This window comes from Siphateles boraxobius, unplaced genomic scaffold (genome assembly GCF_051911475.1).
Source record: "Siphateles boraxobius isolate OS27281-9 unplaced genomic scaffold, OSU_SipBor_1 13, whole genome shotgun sequence".
In the NCBI taxonomy this organism is placed as follows: Eukaryota; Metazoa; Chordata; class Actinopteri; order Cypriniformes; family Leuciscidae; genus Siphateles; species Siphateles boraxobius.
Genome location: NW_027508733.1, coordinates 28,400,636 through 28,424,157, shown reverse-complemented (window position 1 = coordinate 28,424,157; position 23,522 = coordinate 28,400,636). Strand labels below are relative to the sequence as shown.

The window sequence follows — 23,522 nt, the reverse complement described above, 5'->3', positions numbered from 1 at the left end:
TAACGGAGAGCCTTGGCACTTCCTATTAGCCCCATTGTATATGACCTTGGTTGCAGTTCCATTAGAATTCCACTGGATGTGATTGCGGGCGAGTGCAGAATGAACATAGACAGTATAAGAAGTGGACAGAGCCATCTCATTGGAACTCAGTTGAGACAGTTGAAGCCCATTTTTAGCGATTTTTTAGCACTTCCGTTCCTGACGCGCAGACTCAAACCGACTCAAACTAAGCTTGATGACGTGAGCAACCTGTCTGACAGACGTAAATCTTCTAGTAGCTGTGCGTGAAAATTGCCAACGTTAATCACTTCATTTGTATTCACTTGCCACATACCGAATTATTTCCAATTCCCCAAAAACGTTGTTGAAATATTTTGTCCCGTTGCTTTTATGGACTCATTATCTATGGGCTTCTCCCTTGACGGGACGTCCCCCCGATAGCCTGCGAGCTTCTCCTCCTGTCGATACGGTACTGTCTCTATTGTGCGACAAAAAGTCGCGTGGTTATGACGCAATCGTTAGCCTGTTTTTAACAAAAAACGGCTTCTACGGGGCCATAACGTAAGATACAAAGTAATGGAGCCTTTTATACATTTTCGTGTTTATTTAGAAATATATAATGGACAAATGAAGTCTTTGGACGCCTCAGATGTAAAGTTATTCGCTGTCAAAGTGATGCCAAAATGAATGGGAGTCAATGGAATGCTAACAGCAGGTGAAGTTTTGCTACAATGGCAGCTCCCGCGAGGCTTCAACTTCCGGCTGATGGATTACCCCCTTGAGAATGAATGCGAGTGTATGGAGCTAGACGGCTAAATGTGTCCCTTTCTCCTGCTTGTCGTTGAATCAACGTAGATTTTATTGTTGATTCCGCACGTTCAATATAGATTATAGTCCAAAAGTCGAATGAACGAGTACTTATGTCCTTTCAATTTCTTACAGGTTAGCTCGTTGTTGGCCGGAACACGCTAGCATATTCTAGTATTATGTGACTTCATCACATTTTTGAACGGATTTTTAGAACAAATGATTGAACTTAAAAATGCAATTTTCTGCTGAGTGTATTATCTTAGCCCCCACTTTTGAATGCAGCTTTCAAATTACTTGACAAAAAATTACATCCTGAGAAAAGTGGATTTCTGGGGGTGAAACCCCCTAGACTCCCATTCATTCTGCACTCGCCTGCGAGCGCCCCCGCATGGAAAGAGACGTGTTACTGCAGCCAGTCCAGAAACCGGAAGTAACCAGACAGTGCCAATTCTCTTCTATCAGAAATTCTCTGATCATACTACGTTTATTCATACTAGAGCGTATTTTTTTTTAACTGTTAAAGTAAATGTACCTACTCAAACAGTGCGCGATTTCGGGCGCAGTAAGCTATATCCCACGATGCAATGCATTCAACTCTACTGTCCATTTGATGAGTTTGAACATTTTATACAGAAACTGCAAACTAAATCTTCTATCAAAGAACTATATCTTCCTGTATTCAAAATGTGTGTAACGAGTTCATGTGAGTTGCTGTTTGGGATCATCATTGCACAATGTCAGTGAAATTAAAAAACAGTAGCCGAACACAATTGATTGCAACAATAACAGGATTATAAGGATTATTACATTGATTAGTAGGCCAACCAATTTATTACATTTGCCAAAGAGTGACAACATATAATTCATTTTTTTTAAGTCTACTTGAAATTAATATTTGTTTTTGAATGTTTTTTGTACATAAATTACTGCTGAACCTGAAACACGTTATAGCAATAACCGTAATACATGCTGGTACGCAAAAGATCTGTTACATGTAGCCAACAATGTTTAGGCTGTTGTCGACGTTCAGTTATTGATGCTAAAGCTTATAAACAACGAATCAATAAACAAATTTTCTTTGCAAAGTAATAGCTTATATAGTCTAGGGAGTTAAAATACTGATGTTTGCCATGTCAAATGTCCTCTAAAAGTCTCAACTTGATATTAGCTTCATGATGATAAAATCTCAGGTTACAGTGCTGCTCTTCCGCTTTCTTCCGCATTAACTCTCGCTTCTCACTAAACGAAAGTTACAGTTGTGTATCGCGCTGAAGGAAGGAGGATGGACAGGACGCATCTTCTGAGGTATGGTCGACAAATTTAAGGAAATTATGAAGAGAAGTCCGTTAGGATGACACAAATGCTGGTTTTATCAGAGAATCGCCAGGAATATTGACATAAACGCAACAAGTGCTATCTCGTGAATCTAGCGATAAAAATGTATGACGAACTAAAGAAAACGAGTCATTTGAGTGTCTTTCTTTCTTTCTTTCTTTCTTTCTTTCTTTGTATTTTGCTGTCTATATGTCTATATATGTGGTAGTGGGCTAATAAAAACATATTGTTTTGGTTTTACAACAGTGACCAGGATGGAGTCCACACTGGCCCATCATGCCCTGGTGAATATGCAGGTAATCAAAAATTATTTCCAAAATATGTACTCAAAAATCCCTAAACAGCCGTCTTACATGAGCAGTTGTATACAAATGTATAGGTAACAATTTATCATGTCATTATTAAACGTTAAATTATGCATATTTACATGCCTAAACTAACCCTAAACCAAACTTTAATCCTAATCCTAACTCATTTTAGTAAGTGGCTGCATGTTGTTTAATTATTACTCATTACTTAAATAATTACACTCTATCAAGGATAACCAAAATAAAGTGTAACCCACACAACCACATCACATAATAAAAACCTTACCCTGTTTTCACTTCTACAAAGCTTATTTTAGCATAACATTCGAGAAGCATGTTTCCCGTTTACATTTCCACTGTTTCCTCATTGCAAGAAAAATACAGTAACAGGTTTAAAACATGTTTAAAGAAGACAGTAGGGTGAAATAAATGTGTGATGTACATTAAACAGATCCGAACACAGTGCCAGACAATGGGGCGACGGCTCCTCCTGCAGATTTAATGCCTGTTGTTCCTGGATATGAAAGTTTGGGGCCTAACGGTGAGAACAATTTCATTAGCTTCATTTGAAACGGGGAGCAAAATGTTGTTAATGTTGGATTTGTTAAATATATCCACAGTCATTCCACCGTCAGATTTTGGATCGGCGCAGCCTCAAGCCCCCTCTAGAGCTCCAGAGAGACGCTTTGAGTAAGAACCGCTGCACTTACACAATAAGATTATTAGTTGGATGATAAAATACACATTAATATAATCTAGAGCACATTCTTCACTCTCTTATTGGTGCATTGGGACTTAAAATGCCTCAGTAAGTGGAAGAAATATTGCCCATGTGTCTATTTTGCTTCGTTAAAAAAACTTTAATGGACGTCACTTTGCAATTACGATTTCCAAGCTTGTAAGTTGGAGTTTGATTTTAGTTATCTCCTGTATTTGGACTGGTTGCTTGACTGGTTTTCTTGTCATGGCATGAATTCATGAATGAGGCAAATCTTGATTTGTTTCTTTATTTAACTCCGCCTTTTCCTTTTTCATTGTCAGAACACTAGACCAATTGTTGGTCATGTATCCTGCAGCATAGACTCATAATTAGTAGTGCAACATATCTAAATGCAGCATAACCAGGTAACAGAAAGAAGAAACTAGAGTAAGCAAGACATTTTATGATCAATCAGCCCCTCTAAAGATCATATTGGAATAGTAAATAAACTGTATACATAAATCATTTATGATAAATGTATAAATAAATATGTATGTAAGGATAATGAAAAGTAATAAATTATTATTGCTAATTTAATTAATGCATTTTTATAAAGATTTTATATTTATATTTTCTGTTTTAATTTTAGTTGAAGTTTTTATAATTTGGTTGTGTGTTTTTGTCGTTTTTATTTAAGTATTAAGTGTATTAAGTTTTAAGTTTAGATTTACTTTATTTATTTTAGTACTTCAACTTTAACGAAAATGAGAAATGTTGCCTTGGAGTCTACCTAAATAAAAATAAGTTAACATTTTTTTACATTTCATTTTATTTCAGTTAAAGTTACGGAGCCCCGCACATGATGACATGCAGGGAAAAAAGTAAATCGTGCGACTTCCCCCTGTAGTCAATCATTGTATCTCTTAAAACTTATCTTTGATCACCAAAATTACATATTTAAACTTTTTTACCTTGAAAAAAAAATCTTCATGCCTTAAAATAGTTTGAATGTAACTTTACACCCTTGCCTCATTTAGTATTCACGGTTCTATGAATATGCAAATGAGCCCCGCCTCCACTCACTCACAGCAGCTCAGAGATCCACTCGTAGACGATCACACGTTGATCTGATAGGTTACAAGGTAGTTTGTGACGTCAGGAACACCAGTGATTTCAAACCATGTTTTTGAGACTTTGGTTCACTGCAGTTTTAAGGAGAAAATACTCAGCAATGCTTTTGACTTATGAATTTGCACATGATTTGTCTTAAAGCATATTAAATAAAATACATAGACATATAAACAACATTAAAAACTTGATTTTCACCACAGGGGGACTTTAAAATGAGGGAACAAATTAGTCAATTGTATGCACGATTTAGTAAATCAAGGAAACAAATTATTATATTGTGCACATGATTTGCTTAAAGGGCACGACTTAGCAAAACACCATTCAAAACACCCAAAATTCACTTTTTTATCATGTGCAGGGCTCGGTGAAAAGGGATAATTTTTCTAAAAAGGAAAATTCTGTCATAATTTACTCGCCCTCAAGTTTTTAAACCTGGCTTGGTTAAAATGGCCTTTCCGTGTTGAAATTGCTGAAGTCAAATGCTTGATAAATAAATGGTCAAAAGTTCACAAGCTAAAGTTCACATGTCATGTCCTCAGCATTCCTGCGATCAGTGAAGAACTGGCACAGGAGGCCTTCACAAAATATGTCACCAGCAAATGCTGTTACGGCTCTAAACCAGCCAGAGAGATGGTGTTCACAGACCTGCAGTCCCTCAACACATATCGGGTCAGCATCAACATTCACAAGCATCATATCAAACTATATATATATATATGATGCCATGTGCACACATGCTGAATGTCTGTTTGTCCTTATAGTATCGATTGGAGACTTTTACAGAGTCTAGAACCACAGAGTGGGACAGTGAACCATACGATGGTGAGCAGAGTCACATTTTCATTCTCAACTACAAATACACACACACACACACACACACACACACACACACACACACACACACACACACACACACACACACACACACACACACACACACACACACACACACACACACTGGCTGCCTGTTTTTGATTCTGTCAGTAACATGCTTGTCTCAACGATTAAGACACGAAAGTGTGAAAATAAGTGTACACCAAATGTTTTAACTAGTAATTTTCCTACTTATTGTGAAAAGTAATGTGCAAAATAGAATGTACTGACAGCTCTCATTCAAACTGAGAGTGCTGGTATTGGCAGAGTCAGAAACATATATTAAAGGCACAGATAAATGTGACATTTATTACAACATGTGAAGATTGTTTGAAGTAGTTGTAAGATTTTTTAAGCCTATTAAATGTTAAAAAATATGGCTTTCAACCATACAGCAATGTCGAATGGCTATAATAGCTCATTTCATTCCCTTGAAATTGAGAAAAAAAATCCTCCAAATGTTACAATATACATATATTTGTATTGTTTCTACATTAATTTAGAGATTCAATGTCAAAATTTGTCTTAAATTATAAGAATATATTGCAGATTTTATATATATATATTAGACATGTGCCGGTATTCGGTAATGCGATAAATCGCGGTAATGAATATGCACGATATTGTTATCGCGGGGACTTCGAAATACCGTGAAAAATAATAGATCCGAATTTAGATTTTTAGAACGCGCATCAGCTTATTTTCCATCAACCGCTTAAAAAACAATGCGTATATGCTGCGCAAAACACATGTGCACTTTGATGTAAACAATCCCCACATCACATGTATAAGCACTGTGTGCATGCAGTGCGCACTCTAGTCTAATGTAAACAATCCTCACATGGAGAAGAAGCACGGCGGAAGGAGGAACGCTGCCGACTATTTATCCCTCGCATGGCTGCCGACTCTCACGCATTCAGCAGCTTGAGACTCACGCATTTGACACTTTCACACGGTCTCGCGCCACACATCCATTTTCTCACGCAGAGAAAAATCGCGGAGCAAAGAGGACACTGACACCGACAGACTAGACAGAGCAGGTTACTTTTGATATGAAAAAAATATCAGCTCTCAGGTTTTATAACGAAATTCAGACAATAAATACTGTTTTGGTGCTTGTAAATGTGACGTGACAGATCGCGCGCCTCAGATCAAGTAAACCGATCATCTGTTACTTTTTATTAAAGATACAGTACAACCCACCGAAAGGTACGTACTTTCGATCAATCAGTGTTTTTCAACCACGGAAAGAGGTCAATAACACTGCAGGAGAACAATTATGTCACAGAACGTTACATTTACCTCAGGAAAGCCATTTAATGTTAGTCGACTATAAGAAAATAGCTATAGAGAGGAGTATTTTGCTAAATATGTGCACTATATTATTTTAATATATGTTTACTTGTCATTATATAATTGTTATTATAATGAAAATTACGGCATATTACATTTTTATATTTATATTATTATTATATTTATATTGTATGCATTATATTTAATTTCTCTCTGTATGTTTACAGCATTATGTGAGATATTTTTTCTTGAGAAACATTTAAATGCAGGCTATCTACTGTAGCCTACCTAATATTTATCCAAATGAGTCAATATTGAATCAAGATTGAAATTAAATCCAAGAATTTAATTGAAATCATGAAAATTGTGTTAAGCAATAATACAAACAGTAGCCTCAGTAACCATGTAAACATTATAACATGTTGTCACTAAAAAATAAAATTAATGTTTTGACAATCACAATTACACATTGTGATGCAAGTTTTTTTTTAGATACCCCCAATCCGTCTGTTTCTCTTGTGCAATTAAAATATCGTGATAATACCGTATACCGTGATAAAAGCTCGATCAATTAATCGCAGCATGAAAATTTGATACCGGCACATGCCTAATATATATATATATATATATGTTTATATATATATATATGTGTATATATGCCACACCCCACCCACCTATTAAAACCAACCAATGGTAGTTTAAAAGTGTTTACCAGCCGGAGCAAACTTTTCGGAAAGTTTCGCAAGCAGTTTTGAACTCCAGAAATAAACTCCACACTAATTTTTGACTAATTTTTTGATTTCACTTGAAGTATATTGGGACCTTAACAGCACTATTTGTATATGTATATATATATTATATATATTGAATGTGACTTCATTGACTGATCAGGTCAGGTGGTGGATGGATTCGGAGTGGCCCCGGGTCCGTGGAGTATTCCTGTGCCCGTCCCGTCCCTCTTTAAAGACTGCGAGAAAGCCGTCCGCGTTCCTCACACGTCTACTGTCAAAGTAACACATCTCAGTCTTCCATTCATCACATTCAATCAACAATTCATCAACGAACAATTCATTTTTGTTGTTGAATTCAAAATTTAGGGTTGCCATTCATGCCTGAATCTTGGAAGATCTGCATGCGGAAGATGCGTAAATTCTGGCAGGGTAAGTATGACGACATGGCGTTTTCAATATTTCATTCTCTCTATTGTTTCATTATAATATTTCTATTGTTACAGACTCGGTGTGGAGACTGTAGTGGCACGGGTTGGACTCAGTCCAGTGAACGGCAACGCTGTACGAGTTGTCGGGGCACTGGCATGATTAAGTATGGAGTCAACCTCTGGTTTTGAATTCAAATTTCAACAAAAATGCAACATTACACTATTAAATAAAGGTTCTTTATTGGTATTTATTGTTCCATGAAGAACCTTTAAAGTAACACCAGGTAACTTTTCAAGCTTCATAATATATTTCCAAGTCTCTTGTGATGGTACGTCGACTTACAATAGGTTGAATGACACGTCTGCCATAGCCTGACGGGGTCTGTAGCGTTTTTAATCGTACTTTTAAACTTCGGGTTTCGGGTAGTAACCGGCGAACAAAGAGAACTACAAAACTCGACTGTTTTACGGCATATACGTCACTTCCACCACCACCCCCACTTCCTTAAAATCACAGGGCTGTCAAGTGTCACGCACTGAGTGTGACAGTCACTCATTTCGGTCTTTTGTCAAGTTCTCCCGCCACACATTGTATTTCTCACGCTGAAAAACTATTTGTAATATATTTAATATGCCGCAGCGCCCAAAACTCTGGCCGCGCCGCTCTCACTGTTCAACAGCCATGAATTCAAGCGCGTCTCCTCTGGTGTTATTCGTCTGGTGTTGTTAGCCAATCAGAAAATAGCACTATTGTATCTGGGTAACATTTCACGCAACAACCAATGACACCCCGTAGTCTGGGGTGTTTTTTTGTCTGCCTGACTATGTTACGGAAGCTATCTTATCCTCCGTTTGTCTTCATGAATCAGGTAATGATTATTTGTCTTGCCTCAAGCTATAATGCAAATCGATTTGTAAAATTTGCAGATTTATTTATGGTGGCTTGATATTATAATATTGACGATATATGGTTATCTACCACTCAAACATTGCATTGAAGTATCATATAGATTCAGTAAAACGGTAACCAATAGACTAGGCTACTATAATGACACTGGCTTGTAAACGTGATCATCGCGATCATTTGTCGTTAGAAAAAAAATAAAACCCATGAAATTATATTCATATGACATGCTGAAATATATGCCACTGTACCTGGGATGAAGACATTTCACACGCGACGCAAGCAGAACACCTGCATGTGACTTCCTCCTACAGTGTTCAGGGCTATCATGGTTGTCAACAAATGCACGATGACAGAGTTTACGACAGTAGTAGAGGACAATACTGTTTCCCAACTGTAGGGGGACCCCGAGAGCAAAAGTTACCTGGTGTTACTTTAAAATCCTTGGAATCTTTCCATTACACAAAAGGTTGAACACATTAATGGAAACATTTTCTTTATATTTTTAAAATGCTATTATAAAGTGTTATATAGTCAGAATTGCGAAATATAAACTCGCAATTGAGTGTTGTGACTTTTTTCTCATTATTGTGACTTTATATCAGGCAATTCTGACTTTATAACACCCATTTGCGACTATATACACCCAATTACAAATTTATATCATGCAATTTTGACTTTAGAAAACACAATTCTGACTTTATAACACGCAATTACAAATTTATATCTCGCAATCCTGACTTTAGAAAACACAATTCTGACTTTATAACACGCAATTACAAATTTATATCTCACAATTCTGACTTTAGAAAACTCAATTCTGACTTTATAACACGTAACTACAAATTTATATCTCGCAATTCTGACTTTAGAAAACACAATTCTGACTTTATAACACGTATTACAAATTTATATCTCGCAATTCTGACTTTAGAAAACACAATTCTGACTTTATAACACATAATTACAAATTTATATCTCGCAATTCTGACTTTAGAAAACTCAATTCTGACTTTATAACACGTAACTACAAATTTATATCTCGCAATTCTGACTTAAAAAAACGCAATTCTGACTTTATAACACGTATTACAAATTTATATCTCGCAATTCTGACTTTAGAAAACACAATTCTGACTTTATAACACATAATTACAAATTTATATCTCGCAATTCTGACTTTAGAAAACACAATTCTGACTTTATAACACTTAACTACAAATTTATATCTCGCAATTCTGACTTAAAAAAACGCAATTCTGACTTTATAACACATAATTATAAATTTATATCTCGCAATTCTGACTTTAGAAAACACAATTCTGACTTTATAACACTTAACTACAAATTTATATCTCGCAATTCTGACTTTAGAAAACTCAATTCTGACTTTATAACACGTAATTACAAATTTATATCCCGCAATTCTGACTTTAGAAAACACAATTCTGACTTTATAACACGTATTACAAATTTATATCCCGCAATTCTGACTTTAGAAAACACAATTCTGACTTTATAACACGTATTACAAATTTATATCTCGCAATTCTGACTTAAGAAAACACAATTCTGACTTTATAACACGTATTACAAATTTATATCCCGCAATTCTGACTTTAGAAAACACAATTCTGACTTTATAACACGTATTACAAATTTATAGCTCGCAATTCTGACTTAAGAAAACGCAATTCTGACTTTATAACATGCAATTACAAATTTATATCACGCAATTCTGACTTTATAACATGCAATTGCAAATTTATATCACGCAATTCTGACTTTAAAAAACGCAATTCTGACTTTATAACACGCAATTGCAAATTTATATCTCGTAATTCTGACATATTTTCTCCGAATTGTGAGATATAAACTCGCAATTGCGACTTATAAAGTCCAATTCTAAGGAAAAAAAGACTGAGTTTTTTCCTCAGAATTGCAACTGCGATTTTATATCATGCAATTCTGACTTCATATCGCCCAATTGCGTGTTATAAAGTCAGAATTGCGAGAAAAACATGCAATTCTGAGAAAAAAGTAAAAATATCAAGTTTATTTCTCAAAATTATATCTCGCAATTGCAACTTTATATCATGCAATTCTGAGAATTGCGAGAGGTAAACTCGCAATTGTAAGAAAAAAGGTGAGATAAAAAGGCGCAATTACCTTTTTTCTTTTTCATTCTGTGGTGGAAACAAGTTTCCATAGGAAATAGAACAGAGGGAGGAAAAAAATTGGAGGATATTTTGAAAAGTTTTTTTTTTTGAACTGATGATGATGATAGTAACCATAAATCCAAAGCAAATACTTAACATTTGGGTTTAAATTTAAGATATCTTACTTTGTGAATATGGTGTTTACCCATCATACAAGACATTGCTCCTTATTGCCAGAAACATCACAATAAAAAAAGATCCTCAATAACAGAAACGTTAATGGTGTGTTAAATGATCTGTATTCCAGATGTCATTCCTGTGGAGGAGTCGGTTCAATTACCTGTAAAACATGCAAAGGGAAAGGAAAGCTCCTCTGCTTCATCAAACTTAAAATTATATGGTGAGAAGACATGCCGTTAGCACCACTAATCAGTACAAACAAGCGTATATACTTTTATATTCATGCTTTTTTCTCCACTCGTTTATCTTTTCAGGAAGAACAACATTCATGTTGCTGTGATTGACAAGCGTTCTGGGTTCCCCGTTGAATTTCTTGACCAAATTCCTGGAGAGAAGCTTTTAACTGATATGGCTAATATGGTGAGCAAAAAAAACATCATGGTGCTCAGGGTGCGAAATACGGGGGGGTCCGGGGGGGCGTTGTACGTTGTGTACGTTGTACCAAATGTAGGTTGATGACCTTTTACCCCCTGACTAAGACAAGACAATGAGAGACGACACCCACGTCATTAAACGATAACTGTGACTATATCAATGTAACGGTCACCAGCTGGAGTGCCCTTGAGAGCCACCAGAGGGCACTCCAGATAAGACTATTATCACTCACAAACTACATTTCCCATAACTCACTGCCCGGACTTACCATCACTGATCACATTCACCTGTACCTCATTCACTGATCGCGTTCACCTGTGTCTCATCCTGTTAGTCTGTCTATTTATACCAGGTTCATTCATTCACTCACCGCGAAGTCTTGTTTTAGTGTCACACTGCAATTCTGAGCATTCTCCCCGTTTTCTTGTCTCTTGGTCTTTTTGGATTTCTTGCCTGTTTTGGATTACTCTTTTGCCTCTGACCCCTGCCTGCTTTGTGTGTTTGTTTGTACGGACTGCCTGCCTGTGTTTGACCTTGCCTGTTTTGGATTACCCCTTAATAAAACTGCATTTGGATTCTCCACCTTCGTGTCTCGGAGCAGTTACGTGACAATCAACACATGCAATATCGTTGACAAAAAAAAGACGAGACTGAAATTTGTTTAAAAAAATAAAAACTTGACCAAAACCACTTATTTTTGTCAAATTAAAGGAGGAAACAACACATAACAGACTGTTTTTACGAGTGTTCATGCTTACGGTTGCTAGATTTCAATCATTTATACCCACTCAGAGCTTTTCTGTAACAAGAGCACGTTGTTTACCTAGTCTTTTAAATAGAGAGGCTATGTCCCTCCTCTCCGCTTCCGGCTCTTGGGACCTTATTTCGGAAAAAATATGTATGGTAGTCAATGGCGAGAGACAACTTATCTTTTTATTCCGTCTGAACTGTGCCCTGAATTACACATATGATGTTTGTCAATTTAAAAGATAATAATGAAAGTCAAGAAAGTCACAGTTTGTCATAAAACAGAAGAGCAACATTTAGTTTTATGTGAAATCGCACAACGAACTACATCTCTCGTCTCGCACTATGTACGTCACCAAGCTCGTGTGTGTGCAGTCTGGTACAAAACACACAGGCATGACGGAGCAACGTTACGATTATAACGTTAGACTATAGAAAACATGACAGACGTTAGCTTCAGTAAAGTTAGCTTCATTCATTGAGAGAAAAGGTAAGACGTCACATGCGCGCCTTTTGGGTTTGTAGTCTTTGTAATTACGTATTTTCACAGTCCTATACCTCAACAGTTTTACATCAAACTTTCTTGACTTCAAAATGTATCTTTTAAATTTACAAACATCATATGTGTAATTCAGGGCACAATTAAAACGGGATTCAAATATTTGTTGTCTCTCGCCATTGACTACCAAACAATATTTTTCCGAAATAAGGTCCCATGGTGGTCCACCAGAAGAGGAGGGTCTTAGGCTCTCTATAGTATCTGGCAACCATGCGCGCGCGAGTAGATTTTCTACTCAAATTAAAGTGACATTCAGTCGGTCTGTGTTCTGTCACGAGCCGCTTGCTCTGTTTGTGCGACTAAATCTGCGAACAAAATGCAGGCTGATATTGTCACACCACGATCGGTCATACTGCAGGATCTCTTTTGCAAGTGCACTGATTGCGTGCCAGTCTCCGATAGGCTATAGCTAAGCCTACCTGGCATTTATTCAGTTGATTGCTCTAGTAAGTGCGCAGCGCGCCAGATTGGTGCCAATTATTGTCATGTCTGCATTATAATGCACAACTTTGCCTCTCCTTGTTATAAAACAACGTGCATCCAAACAACTTCAGCCAATGCAACCTCCTATGTCAGTGTTGCTTTACGAATACTATAGTGTAATCTCAGTATAATATCAGTCTTTAAATGCAAGATATTTAAAGTGTACCTAAAGTATATGTGCAATAGTTCCACTTCAGCATCAAATATACTTAAAGCTGCAGTAGGGAGTTTTGAGAAAATGTTGACTTAGCCTGAAAATTTGAAGAAGCACAACTTACAGGTCCAACCCCCTTGCTCTCTGCTGTGCTACAGCCCTCCCTCCACAGCTCCTCCCCCACAGCGGAGCCTGCCGTGAACGCGCAGGCTAGTAAGCAGGACCACCGATGACGGCGGATTATAAACAGTTATGAAACATTCACTAATAGGGACGAAACCTCAACAATATGCTTTACATTGACTATGGCCTTCCCATACTTGACTACAAACTTGGTCCTCAAATCATTATGTAATTTGCAATACATGTAACTTCATAAGGTTGCACTCTTTCTATAAGTTATAAATAGCTACTTAGATAACGTTAAAGGATTAGTTCACTTTAAAAAAAAACTTTTGCTGATAATTTACTCACCCCCATGTCATCCAAGATGTCCATGTCTTTCTTTCTTCAGTCGAAAATAAATTAAGGTTGATGAAAACATTCCAGGCTTTTCTCCATATAATGGACTTCAATAGGACACAAACGTTTCAAGGACCAAATGACAGTTTCAGCACAGCTTCAAAGGGCTTTAAACGATACCAGACGATGAATAAGGGTCTTCTCTAGCGAAACGATCGGTCATTTCAAAAATAAATAAAAAACTTTAAGTTTTATAAGCACAAATGCTCGCCTTGCTCTGTTCTGTGATGCACGTTCGTGATCCTGTTCGAACTCGTTCATCCAAATGAACGAAACTTTTTTCGAGTCATTTCGTTCGTTGAATGAACGAAATGACTCCGAAAAAGACTCGTTCAAAATGAACGAATCTTTTTTCGAGTAATTTCGTTCGTTGAATGAACGAAATGACTCAAAAAAAGATTCGTTCATTTGGATGAACGAGTTCGAACAGGAGAGTCACGAACGACGGTACGCGCTCGCGCTGTGCAAGAGAGGGGTGATCAGCGCGTACACGAGCGTGATTGACACTGCTAAGACATTCCTCCTGGCTCTGATTGATTGTTTCTGACCGGGAGCGGTGTATTTCTGCAAATGGCAGTAGGACCACAGGGAGGAGCTTGATTTTTTTCACAGATTATCTGTCTCATATTCTACTTTCAGGACATAATGACAGTTTTAACAAATATTTGTTTACAAAAGCTACCTACTGGAGCTTTAAGTATTGTTGGGGCAAAAATGTATCATCTGTTGTAAACTTCTTCCTTCTTCAGTGTAGAAAAACTCAGAAGCGAAAACCAGGAGACTTATTTAAGCAGGATTCTTTATTTGCTGTAGTCTGCTTCGTACCCAAGTCAAGTCAAGTCTAATCTAATCTAGTCTTTACATTGTAGCTTATATACATTTCAAGGGGGAGGGATTACATTGTGATGAACAAAGCATGTAAATGAGCTGAGACATGAGAACAGGAAAGGCATAGACTTCTCGTACTGAGATGAGACAAATGGTTTCAGTAATAAAATAACAGGTGTTCAAACTTGCTCAGCATGACTCTTCACCCGGTAAACAACGAGAACAGGAAAAGCCTAGCCTTCTCGTACTGAGATGGGACAGTCAGGAATATCCCGCTGGGAACCCCTACCGTTTGCAGAGATTTCCTGGTCTCATCATTTCTAAACTTTCTCAATATAAAATACTATTGTATTGGAAATCTAAATTAAACATTTAAATAAATTTGTAATCCTACATCTGTTGTAAACTTCTTCCTTCTTCAGTGTAGAAAAACTGACACATGCTGACACAGAAACAAACATGCAAATTTAGGGTCTGTGAAGTTCTTAAGGGTAATAGTCTTTTCTGTTTGGAACTGTAATTTCTTTGTGAGGGGCATGAGTCATTTGTTGAATGAAACACTTGATACTGTGGACGCATAGATAGTACGCTAGTAGAAGAAATAACGAGAGAATTGCTGAATTGCTATTTCCTTTATTCATATCCACAGTTTACCTAACAAGTTTCCGAACCATGAAGAATTATCTTCAGTCATCTGGTGTAATTATGCTGAAAGATCAAGAATGTCTTGTTGGATTTTGTTCAAGTTCTCTGTTGGATCCATTAAAACCCGGTGCAGCACTCAGGTCCGATGATGGTGCAGGCTCCTCCTTGTGTTGCTAGAATGTAATCTAAGGCCACTCTGTTCTGTAAGATCATTATCTTGTGCGAAGCGAGAGTGTCTGTGATGTTACTTGTACGACAATCTTGATCATGTTGATGGATGACTGAAGGTTTCGTATGTGAGTCTCTGCGTTGTGTATTTTTTTTCCTTTGGTGATAGTTGGTTCGGCAGTGAGTCTAGTCGTTTTCTTGAGGTTTTCTTGTGGCTTCCTACGCAGATGACGAGGTCGGTGCGTATGGGTCCCGGACAGCCATCATCAAGTGGTATCTGCACAGAGTAAGAAAGAAAACAAAAGACAGGAGAGCAGTATTTGTTCACACACTAGGGTTGTAAACTTTTTCTGAGTCTGCTAGACAGTAGAGCAGTATTTGTTCAAACACTAGGGTTGTAAACTTTTTCTGGGTCTGCTATTGTTGTTCCATCTTTCCCTATTTCTTAATTCCTTTGACACCTAAAGAACGCAGTGAGGTGAGGATGGATTAATGGATGGGAAGGCCTATGAGGGATTCTTCACCGAAGGGTTGGCCCCCGACGCCTGTTGCAATCGGTTCTTCCCTCGGCTCCCCACTGGTTCGTGTCCTATCCTATCCCTGTAGGTGGGGGAACACTTTACAGTGTGTACAATGAGTCCAGGTTTTCCTTCCCTGACACAATACTGCAGCTGCTGTAATCAACATCAAATTGATGTGGCCCATGCCACTTTGGTTCTAATGGTGGAAAACGTCTTTGTACAGATCAATTATTGATTCAGGAGGCATAATTTTCTTCTGTGCTGCACTACCTGAACAAACTTGTACAGTTGCATAGAAACAAGCCGGGTTAGCTGCCATATCAGCAAGAGCATTACCTTTAGCTTCCGTAATATTAGTTGTGAGATGTGCTTTCACTTTGATCACTGCTAATTTCTTTGGAAGTTTCATGGAAAACATTAGATCTTTCACTAATTCAGCATGCTTAATGTGGGATCCAGCAGAAGTTAGAAACTGTCTGGTTTGCCAAATGACACCAAAATCATGAATTACCCCAAAAGTATATCTGGAATATGTGTAGATATTAGCAACTGATCCTGAAGCTAGCGTGCATGCTCTCGTTAGGGCTACTAGTTCTGGAGCTTGACCTGAAAAATGATTTGGAAGACGTCCTGGAGCTAACACTTCCGTGATGGACGTTACTGCATAACCTGCTCGTCTGTAGTGATTTCTCCTTCATCCTCTAACAAAACTTCAGTCATAGCAGACATCATACATGAGGACGGATTCGTGACAGGTGCACGCTGTAAGACAATATTCGGCATTATTGTGGACACTGCATGAGGGCTTTTTTTACGTTTACAGTCTGACCTAACACTATTAATGATGAAAGGCCTGTGCTGTAAAATAACATTTAAGGCTGTGAGTCTACTTTAACCAGTGTCCCCCATAGGAAAAACTGAGATAGTCACTTTCCTTTTGTTCTATTAAACAAAAACAGAAGTCTTTTATCTCTGTTGCAAGTTAGTGGGGAAATAAAGCACTCACAGCCCAAATGGTTAACACGTCAACCAGCTGCCCCAGTTTAATGATGAGGGGAGGGGCTGTTTCAGAGTAGCAAGCAGACTGAGTAGGAGCTGAGTAACATTGTTAACTTTTTTAAAGTTCTTTTTGTTTTTCCTACACTCTTTTCCCCAATGTCCATGTTTACCATAATAATAACAACTACTGCCCTCTCTCTTAGGACATTTGCGTTTCTGTTGATTCTCTGCGTTGACCTTAAAGGATGCTGCTGCAATTTTTACTCTTTCCTTGATATCAGAGTCTCTTTCCCATGCAGCCAAACTGTCTAAGTTGTTTTGTATGGTTCTAGTGGACCATGTTAAGTCTAAGAAAGGCAATGCTTTTCTATGTTCTGACAACAGACCATCAAACCATGTGCGAACTAGGGGACCATTATCTTCTAGCACCTTCTCTGAAGTGTCAGCTATACCACTGTATGCTGCTGCTGACTGACAAAATCTTTCAGTGTACTCACTAACATTCTCATGTTTCTTCTGTACATGAGGCTTTCTGTACACATCAAACCATCATCACTGCGTAAGAGACACTCTGAAACCAAACTGTCTTTTTTTTAAAGTATTTATTCTTGCAAGAAGGACCCAGTCACTGCACAGAAGTTAAGCTGTAGTGTGAGTGAGAGACAATACCAGGAAGGGCTGAGTGATCTCTATACTAATTTCCCCAAGGTCTCCAATGAAGCAGAGCCTCCTTTCTGCCAAATTCTGCCAAAAAGGATAAAAGATAAAGGAAGCATGGCTGCTATCCTCGATTTATTACTAGCCCAAAAGACACCCCTGTACTAAATGACCTCTGACCTGAGAGAGCAGAGGTTCCCACTCAGTCTTTCCCGAGATGTCCCGGTTCTGCATTTCAGTTGTAAAACATACATACATTTTCTGTTACCATTTCTTTCTACAAATAATTCTATTGATATTTCTTTGCAATATCTATTACTGATCAATGAATATTAAAAATTTCCACTCGAGTATATCTTTAGTTGGACCTCAGCACTATTTCCGGATAACTGAAGTACATAAAGTACAACTGCAGGGTATTTATATTAAGTACATAAACATGTGAATGTATTTGTAGTATATTTAGCATAACATAAATATTTCACTAGGGGATAACATGAAAACGAATTTAAATTTAAAAATAAAAGCTAATTCAAAATATTTCTAAAACTACCTGTATAATAAAACTCAAACAACATTGATGTGTAGCACCTACATATCAGAATCAGAAAGAGCTTTATTGCCAAGTGTGCTTGCACACACAAGGACATTTCCTTGGTACTGAAGCTGTCAGTGCACATCTACAAATACAAATACAACAAGAAACAGTAATACAAATTCTAAGAATAAAATTATAAAAAATATGAAAATACTATAAAAATATAAGGTCACAGTTGGGTTTGGTCAGAATAAACATTTACAGATTATGAACATTTACAGTATTTTGAATAGTAAGAATAAATATAAATATCACCTGAATTTTGAAGATATTGCACTAAACAGTTGGAGTTTAGCACACTGAAGAAGGCACGCGCCGAAACGCGTCTGTGCTAATAAAATAAAAATATAAAAAGAATATATGCATAGTGCGCCCTCTCTCCTATTTTTTGTATGTTAATCATCCAGGCCAGCACTCTTAAAGTTTATAACTTAACTATTCAGAAGTGAAATGGCCTGTGGGAAGAAACTGTTCCTGTGCCGAGATGTTCTTGTGGCCACTGATCTGAGTCTCCGTCTTGACGGTAACAGTTTAAACAGGAGGTGTCCAGGGTGAGTGGAGTCTGTGATGATTTTACCTGCTCTCTTCCTCACTCTGGAAGAGTACAAGTCCTGGAGGTATGGCAGGGGGGCACCAATGATCCTCTCCGCAGTCCGGACTGTCCGTTGTAGCCTCCTAATGTCTGATTCGGTAGCTGAACCAAACGAGATAGTGATGGAAGTGCATAAGACAGACTCAATGACGGCTGAGTAGAAATGAATCAGCAGCTCCAGTGGCAAGTTGAACTTCCTCAGCTGGCGAAGGAAGTACAGTCTCTGCTGGGCCTTTTTCACAGTGGAGTCAATGTGATTGTCCCACTTCAGGTCGTGAGAGATGGAAGTGCCCAGGAACCTGAATGACTCCACTGCTTCCACAGTGCTGTTCATGATGGTGATTGGGGGGAGTGCTGGCCTGTTCCTCCTGAAGTCCACGATCATCTCCACTGTTTTGAGCGTGTTCAGCTCAAGGTTGTTATAACTGCACCAGACAGCCAGCTGTTCAACCTCCAGTCTGTAAGCAGAATCGTCACCATTCCGGATGAGACCGATGACAGTGGTGTCGTCTGCAAATTTCAGGAGCTTGACAGTGGGGTCTTTAGAAGTGCAGTCATTAGTGTACAGGGAGAAGAGCAGTGGGGAGAGAACGCACCCTTGGGGGGCACCAGTGCTGGTGGTGAGAGTCCTGGATGTGAGATTCCCCAGTCTCACTCGCTGCTGCCGGTCCGTCAGACAGCTGGAGATCCACTGACACGCCTTTTCCACCAACGCATTTTGAGAGCCGTTTCGGAGCCGGTGCCTACTCGCGAACCAGTTCTTTGTGTTTCGACAGCCAAAGAACCGGTTCTCGGGCAGGAAAATTGGTTCCAAAGCGCCACCAACTCTTTGCTGGACTAGAACCAGAGAAGAGTTATTTTACTACGTCATGCTTACGTCGGGGGCTGGGAGCGGGGTGACCAACAACACAACGGGAAAGGTTGTGACTGCCATTGCTAAAAACACAGTGCTAGTAGGAAGATAGTCTGACCCCAATATAGGATCGCAAAGCCAGGAGAATCATTTGGAGAAAGACGATGTAGTCCGCCATTGTTATTGTTATGCTGAAAGTTGTCGCAAGTGTTTCAGGGAAAGCTAAGACGTATGGCGACGTACACAGTGACGTAACGACGTCGTTCGCTGGGCTCTCTAGTCAGTGGAAAAACAAACAGGTTCTGAGAAGGTTCGCAAGTTGAACCAACTTTGAACCAGCACCAGTTCCGAACCAGTTCTTTTTTGGTGGAAAAGGGGTATGACAGATAGAGGATGGTATGGAGAGCTGGGTCAGTTTGGCTGTGAGAAGATCAGGCATGATGGTATTGAAGGCCGAACTGAAGTCCACAAATAAGATCCTTGCATAAGTCCCAGGTCTGTCGAGATGTTGCAGGATATAATGCAGTCCCATGTTGACTGCATCATCCACAGACCTGTTTGCTCTCTAAGCAAACTGAAAGGGATCCAGCAGGGGTCCAGTGATGTCCTTCAGGTGGGCCAACACCAGTCTTTCAAACGACTTTATGACCACAGACGTGAGAGCGACAGGTCTGTAGTCAAGTCTAGTGATTTGGGGTTTTTTGGGGACAGGAATGATAGTGGAGCGTTTGAAGCAGCGGGGGACTTCACACTGCTCCAATGATCTGTTGAAGATCTGCATGAAGACCGGGGCCAGTTGGTCAGCGCATGCTTTTAAACAAGCAGATGAGATGCCGTCTGGGTCTGAGGCTTTCCTAGTCTTCTGTTTTTTGAAGACTCTGCTCACGTCCTCCACACAGACCTTGAGTTCAGGTTGGATGGCAGGAGGGGGGAGGAGAGGGGGTGCCGGAGGTTATCTTGAATGTGTGAACTGAAGATCAGACCGGGTGTGTGGTGTGAGACTGGGCTTTTCAAACCTGCAGTAGAATGAATTTAAATCATCAGCAAGTTGTTGATTGTCCAAGTTGTTGATCTGGGTGATGGTGACTTGTAGTTGGTGATGTTCCTCAGGCCTGCCCAGACTGTCCTTCCAAAAGATGTCAGTGTTTGTCAATGACATATACTTTTAACAAAAATCTCTGATTATTTCAGTCTGCTGGTTTGTGTGAGCAGAGCCAGAGAAAAAATTCAGAGCTGTTACTCATTTCACATGCCAAAGGGTCATGTCTTAAAGGTGCAGCAACAAAAATGGCCTGTTTAATTTTAAGGTTAGAAAGATGTTGAAAATGGTCATGAAGAACTGAAATAAGCAGTGTTGTTGGTAACGCGTCACAAATAATGTGCATTTTGTAATCGGATAACTTTTTTGATGTTACGAGTAAAGTAACGAATGACTTTATAAATGTACACATTCATATTTGAATTAGCCTACTTACAAAAAAAAAGCAATGCACATTACTTTTCTGTTTAATTAATTAGCTTAAACATTTTTTTTATCTACTGAATAAAAAAAATCTCTCTGTTCTCATAACATAGTCACTTGTCTGCATGAGAACAGACAGAAAGTACAAAAATAACAAAACACATTACTTTCAACTTTCAATAAAAACAATGTTTTTGCCACAATGTTAAGAGATTGCTTGTATGGAATGCGTAGCTCTTGGGGTCAGGAAATATTCTAAGTAGTCAGAATATAATAATATTGTAAATGTATTTTTAAAAGGAAATGAAGGTGTATGTTATATAGACTATGTTATTGAATACATATCAAAAAACAACCTCTCAGTAAAAAACACATATCTGCAAGGCCTGGAAGAGAGCGAGCTCAGCCAGGCGAGAAAAAATAACACAAAAGTAACTTGACACATTACGTAACATAAAAAGCAACTTAGTAATGTAATTAGTTACTCTTTTAGGGAGTAATGCAATATTGTAATAGATCACTTTTAAAAGTAACTTTCCGCAGAACTGAAAATAAGTATAATATAAAATGTTATATAAATATAATATTTAATTTTTTTGTAAAAAAAAAAATCGAAAACATTAAAGGTGGAAAAAATTAAAAACAACAAAACATGATTTGACACCTTTAAAACATTTAAAACAAATTCAATTTTAAGCATATATAACAATTACTTTACAACATAACCCTGTTTGTTTTGCCACTGAAATTTCGACCCATCGCTGCAGGTCTATCCAGTCGTGGGTTTCCCGGACAGCTCTGTGAACGCAGCGTCTGAGAGTGCCGTGAGGGAACATCAGGCTCAGTTCTCCACCACCTGTCATATTCTGCAACAGGTTGAGTATAATTCATCTGATAAAACAAACCCATGCTTCTGTCTCTTTAAGGCCACATCTCAGCCTCCACTCTTCTGGGAATTAATGAAATGACCTCTTCCTGCTGGCTCACTCCCATGGAATCCTTAAAGAAACAGGATTAGAGCTTGCGGTTAACAGCAAGTTGTTTGTCATACTGTCAAGCAGTCTGAATAGTCCCATATATTTAAACAAACTATATTGAAAAGAAACGGAGAAAACCATACCATGCTCTTCTCTAGAAAACTGGACATTAAAATGCATTTTATCCAGAAAGTTATGACAAAGCATAAACTCTAACCTTGTGTTTTGTTTGTTTTTCCTTTTCAGAGGCAGACCATTGAGCTAATTCCCATCACACGAGTGCATTACACCTGGAATGAAAAAACCTACATTTATTTTGTATATGGTACTGAACACAAAGTTTACACCAAGGACTATCCTGCTAAATGCTGCTGTTGCTCCATCCTTTAAACATGCAGTATAGGCCACTGTCAGATGTTAAAAGAGCTATAATGTCATCTTCATATGAATGGTTATACATATTTGAAATCATTGCAAAGAAATGGTAGGCAAATTAAAAAAGACCATGCTTTTATCATGCTTGAGTTTCTTAAATTTGGGACTTTTTTCCTCAATTCCGAGTTTATTACTCTCAATTCTTACTTTTCCCCTCAGATTTGTGAGATCTGAGCTTGTTTTAGTCTCAATTCAAAGTCCCATTGTATTGTAAAAAAAAATGTGTAAGATTAATACTTGCAATTCTGAGGGAACACATACAGATTTGTGAGCAATACCTGTAAACTTGCAATTGAGAGCAAAAGTAATATTGTGAGATAAAAAAATTCAGCTTCACCTTTTTATTTTTTGTTTTCCTTGGCGGAAAGAAGCTTCCATTTATCTGACACATTCTTATTCTTTTTTTAATTATAAAATCTTAATGAACCTTAGAAATAGGCTTTATTTTATTTTTACCTTTTATTTCCGTGTAAAATATTATGCTACAGTATATTGTTGCCTGTCATATCTTTACTTTTGCTTAAAAAAAAAACATTTACTGTCAATTTATTTTGAAGCTTATTTTGATAGTTGTTGCACATAGACCATCATGAAAGTTTAGCCCACTGTTACAATTTTTTCACATGTAGTTATTCATATTTTTCTTTATCGCTTAATTTTATGTTATGCAATCATTTATAGGCATATGCATCGTTTGTATACACTACAAGCTGACCCTACAGTCTTAAAGGGATATTTAACCAGAAATCCATTTTGAACTGTATTCAAAGCTTAGTTCCAGATCCGTAGGACTTTCTTTCTTACGCAAAAAACAAAACAAAAGGAGTTAGTCAGAATGGCAGGGTGAGTGTCCATCCACTTTCATTGCATCCTTTTTCCTTCTCATACGGGTTTGCAACGACGAAATGAGAGCTTGAATAAAAGACAGAACGTTATTTTTGAGTAACTGTGCCTTTAAGGAATCTGTAAATGATGTTTGTGAGTTGTAGCGCGCATCATTAAAACAGCCTGCCAGAACTGTATTGTGGGCGTGTC

At 38.0% G+C, this 23,522-nt stretch overlaps 2 protein-coding genes across 2 annotated transcripts in view; one reads left to right on the top strand and one right to left on the bottom strand.

The window, feature by feature from the left end:
• Positions 1–23,522, bottom strand: part of rpl32 (ribosomal protein L32) — a 251,962-nt gene that overhangs the window by 4,126 nt on the left and 224,314 nt on the right. The window lies entirely within an intron of this gene.
• Positions 1,782–23,504, top strand: ssuh2.2 (ssu-2 homolog, tandem duplicate 2). Its single transcript, XM_077226955.1, has 13 exons — positions 1,782–2,115; positions 2,392–2,441; positions 2,905–2,994; positions 3,074–3,143; positions 4,824–4,953; positions 5,046–5,106; positions 7,342–7,460; positions 7,548–7,610; positions 7,685–7,773; positions 10,980–11,072; positions 11,167–11,272; positions 21,843–21,950; positions 22,299–23,504. Exons 1-13 carry the CDS (start codon positions 2,093–2,095, stop codon positions 22,440–22,442), a joined length of 1,146 nt encoding a protein of 381 aa, XP_077083070.1. The 5' UTR covers positions 1,782–2,092; the 3' UTR covers positions 22,443–23,504.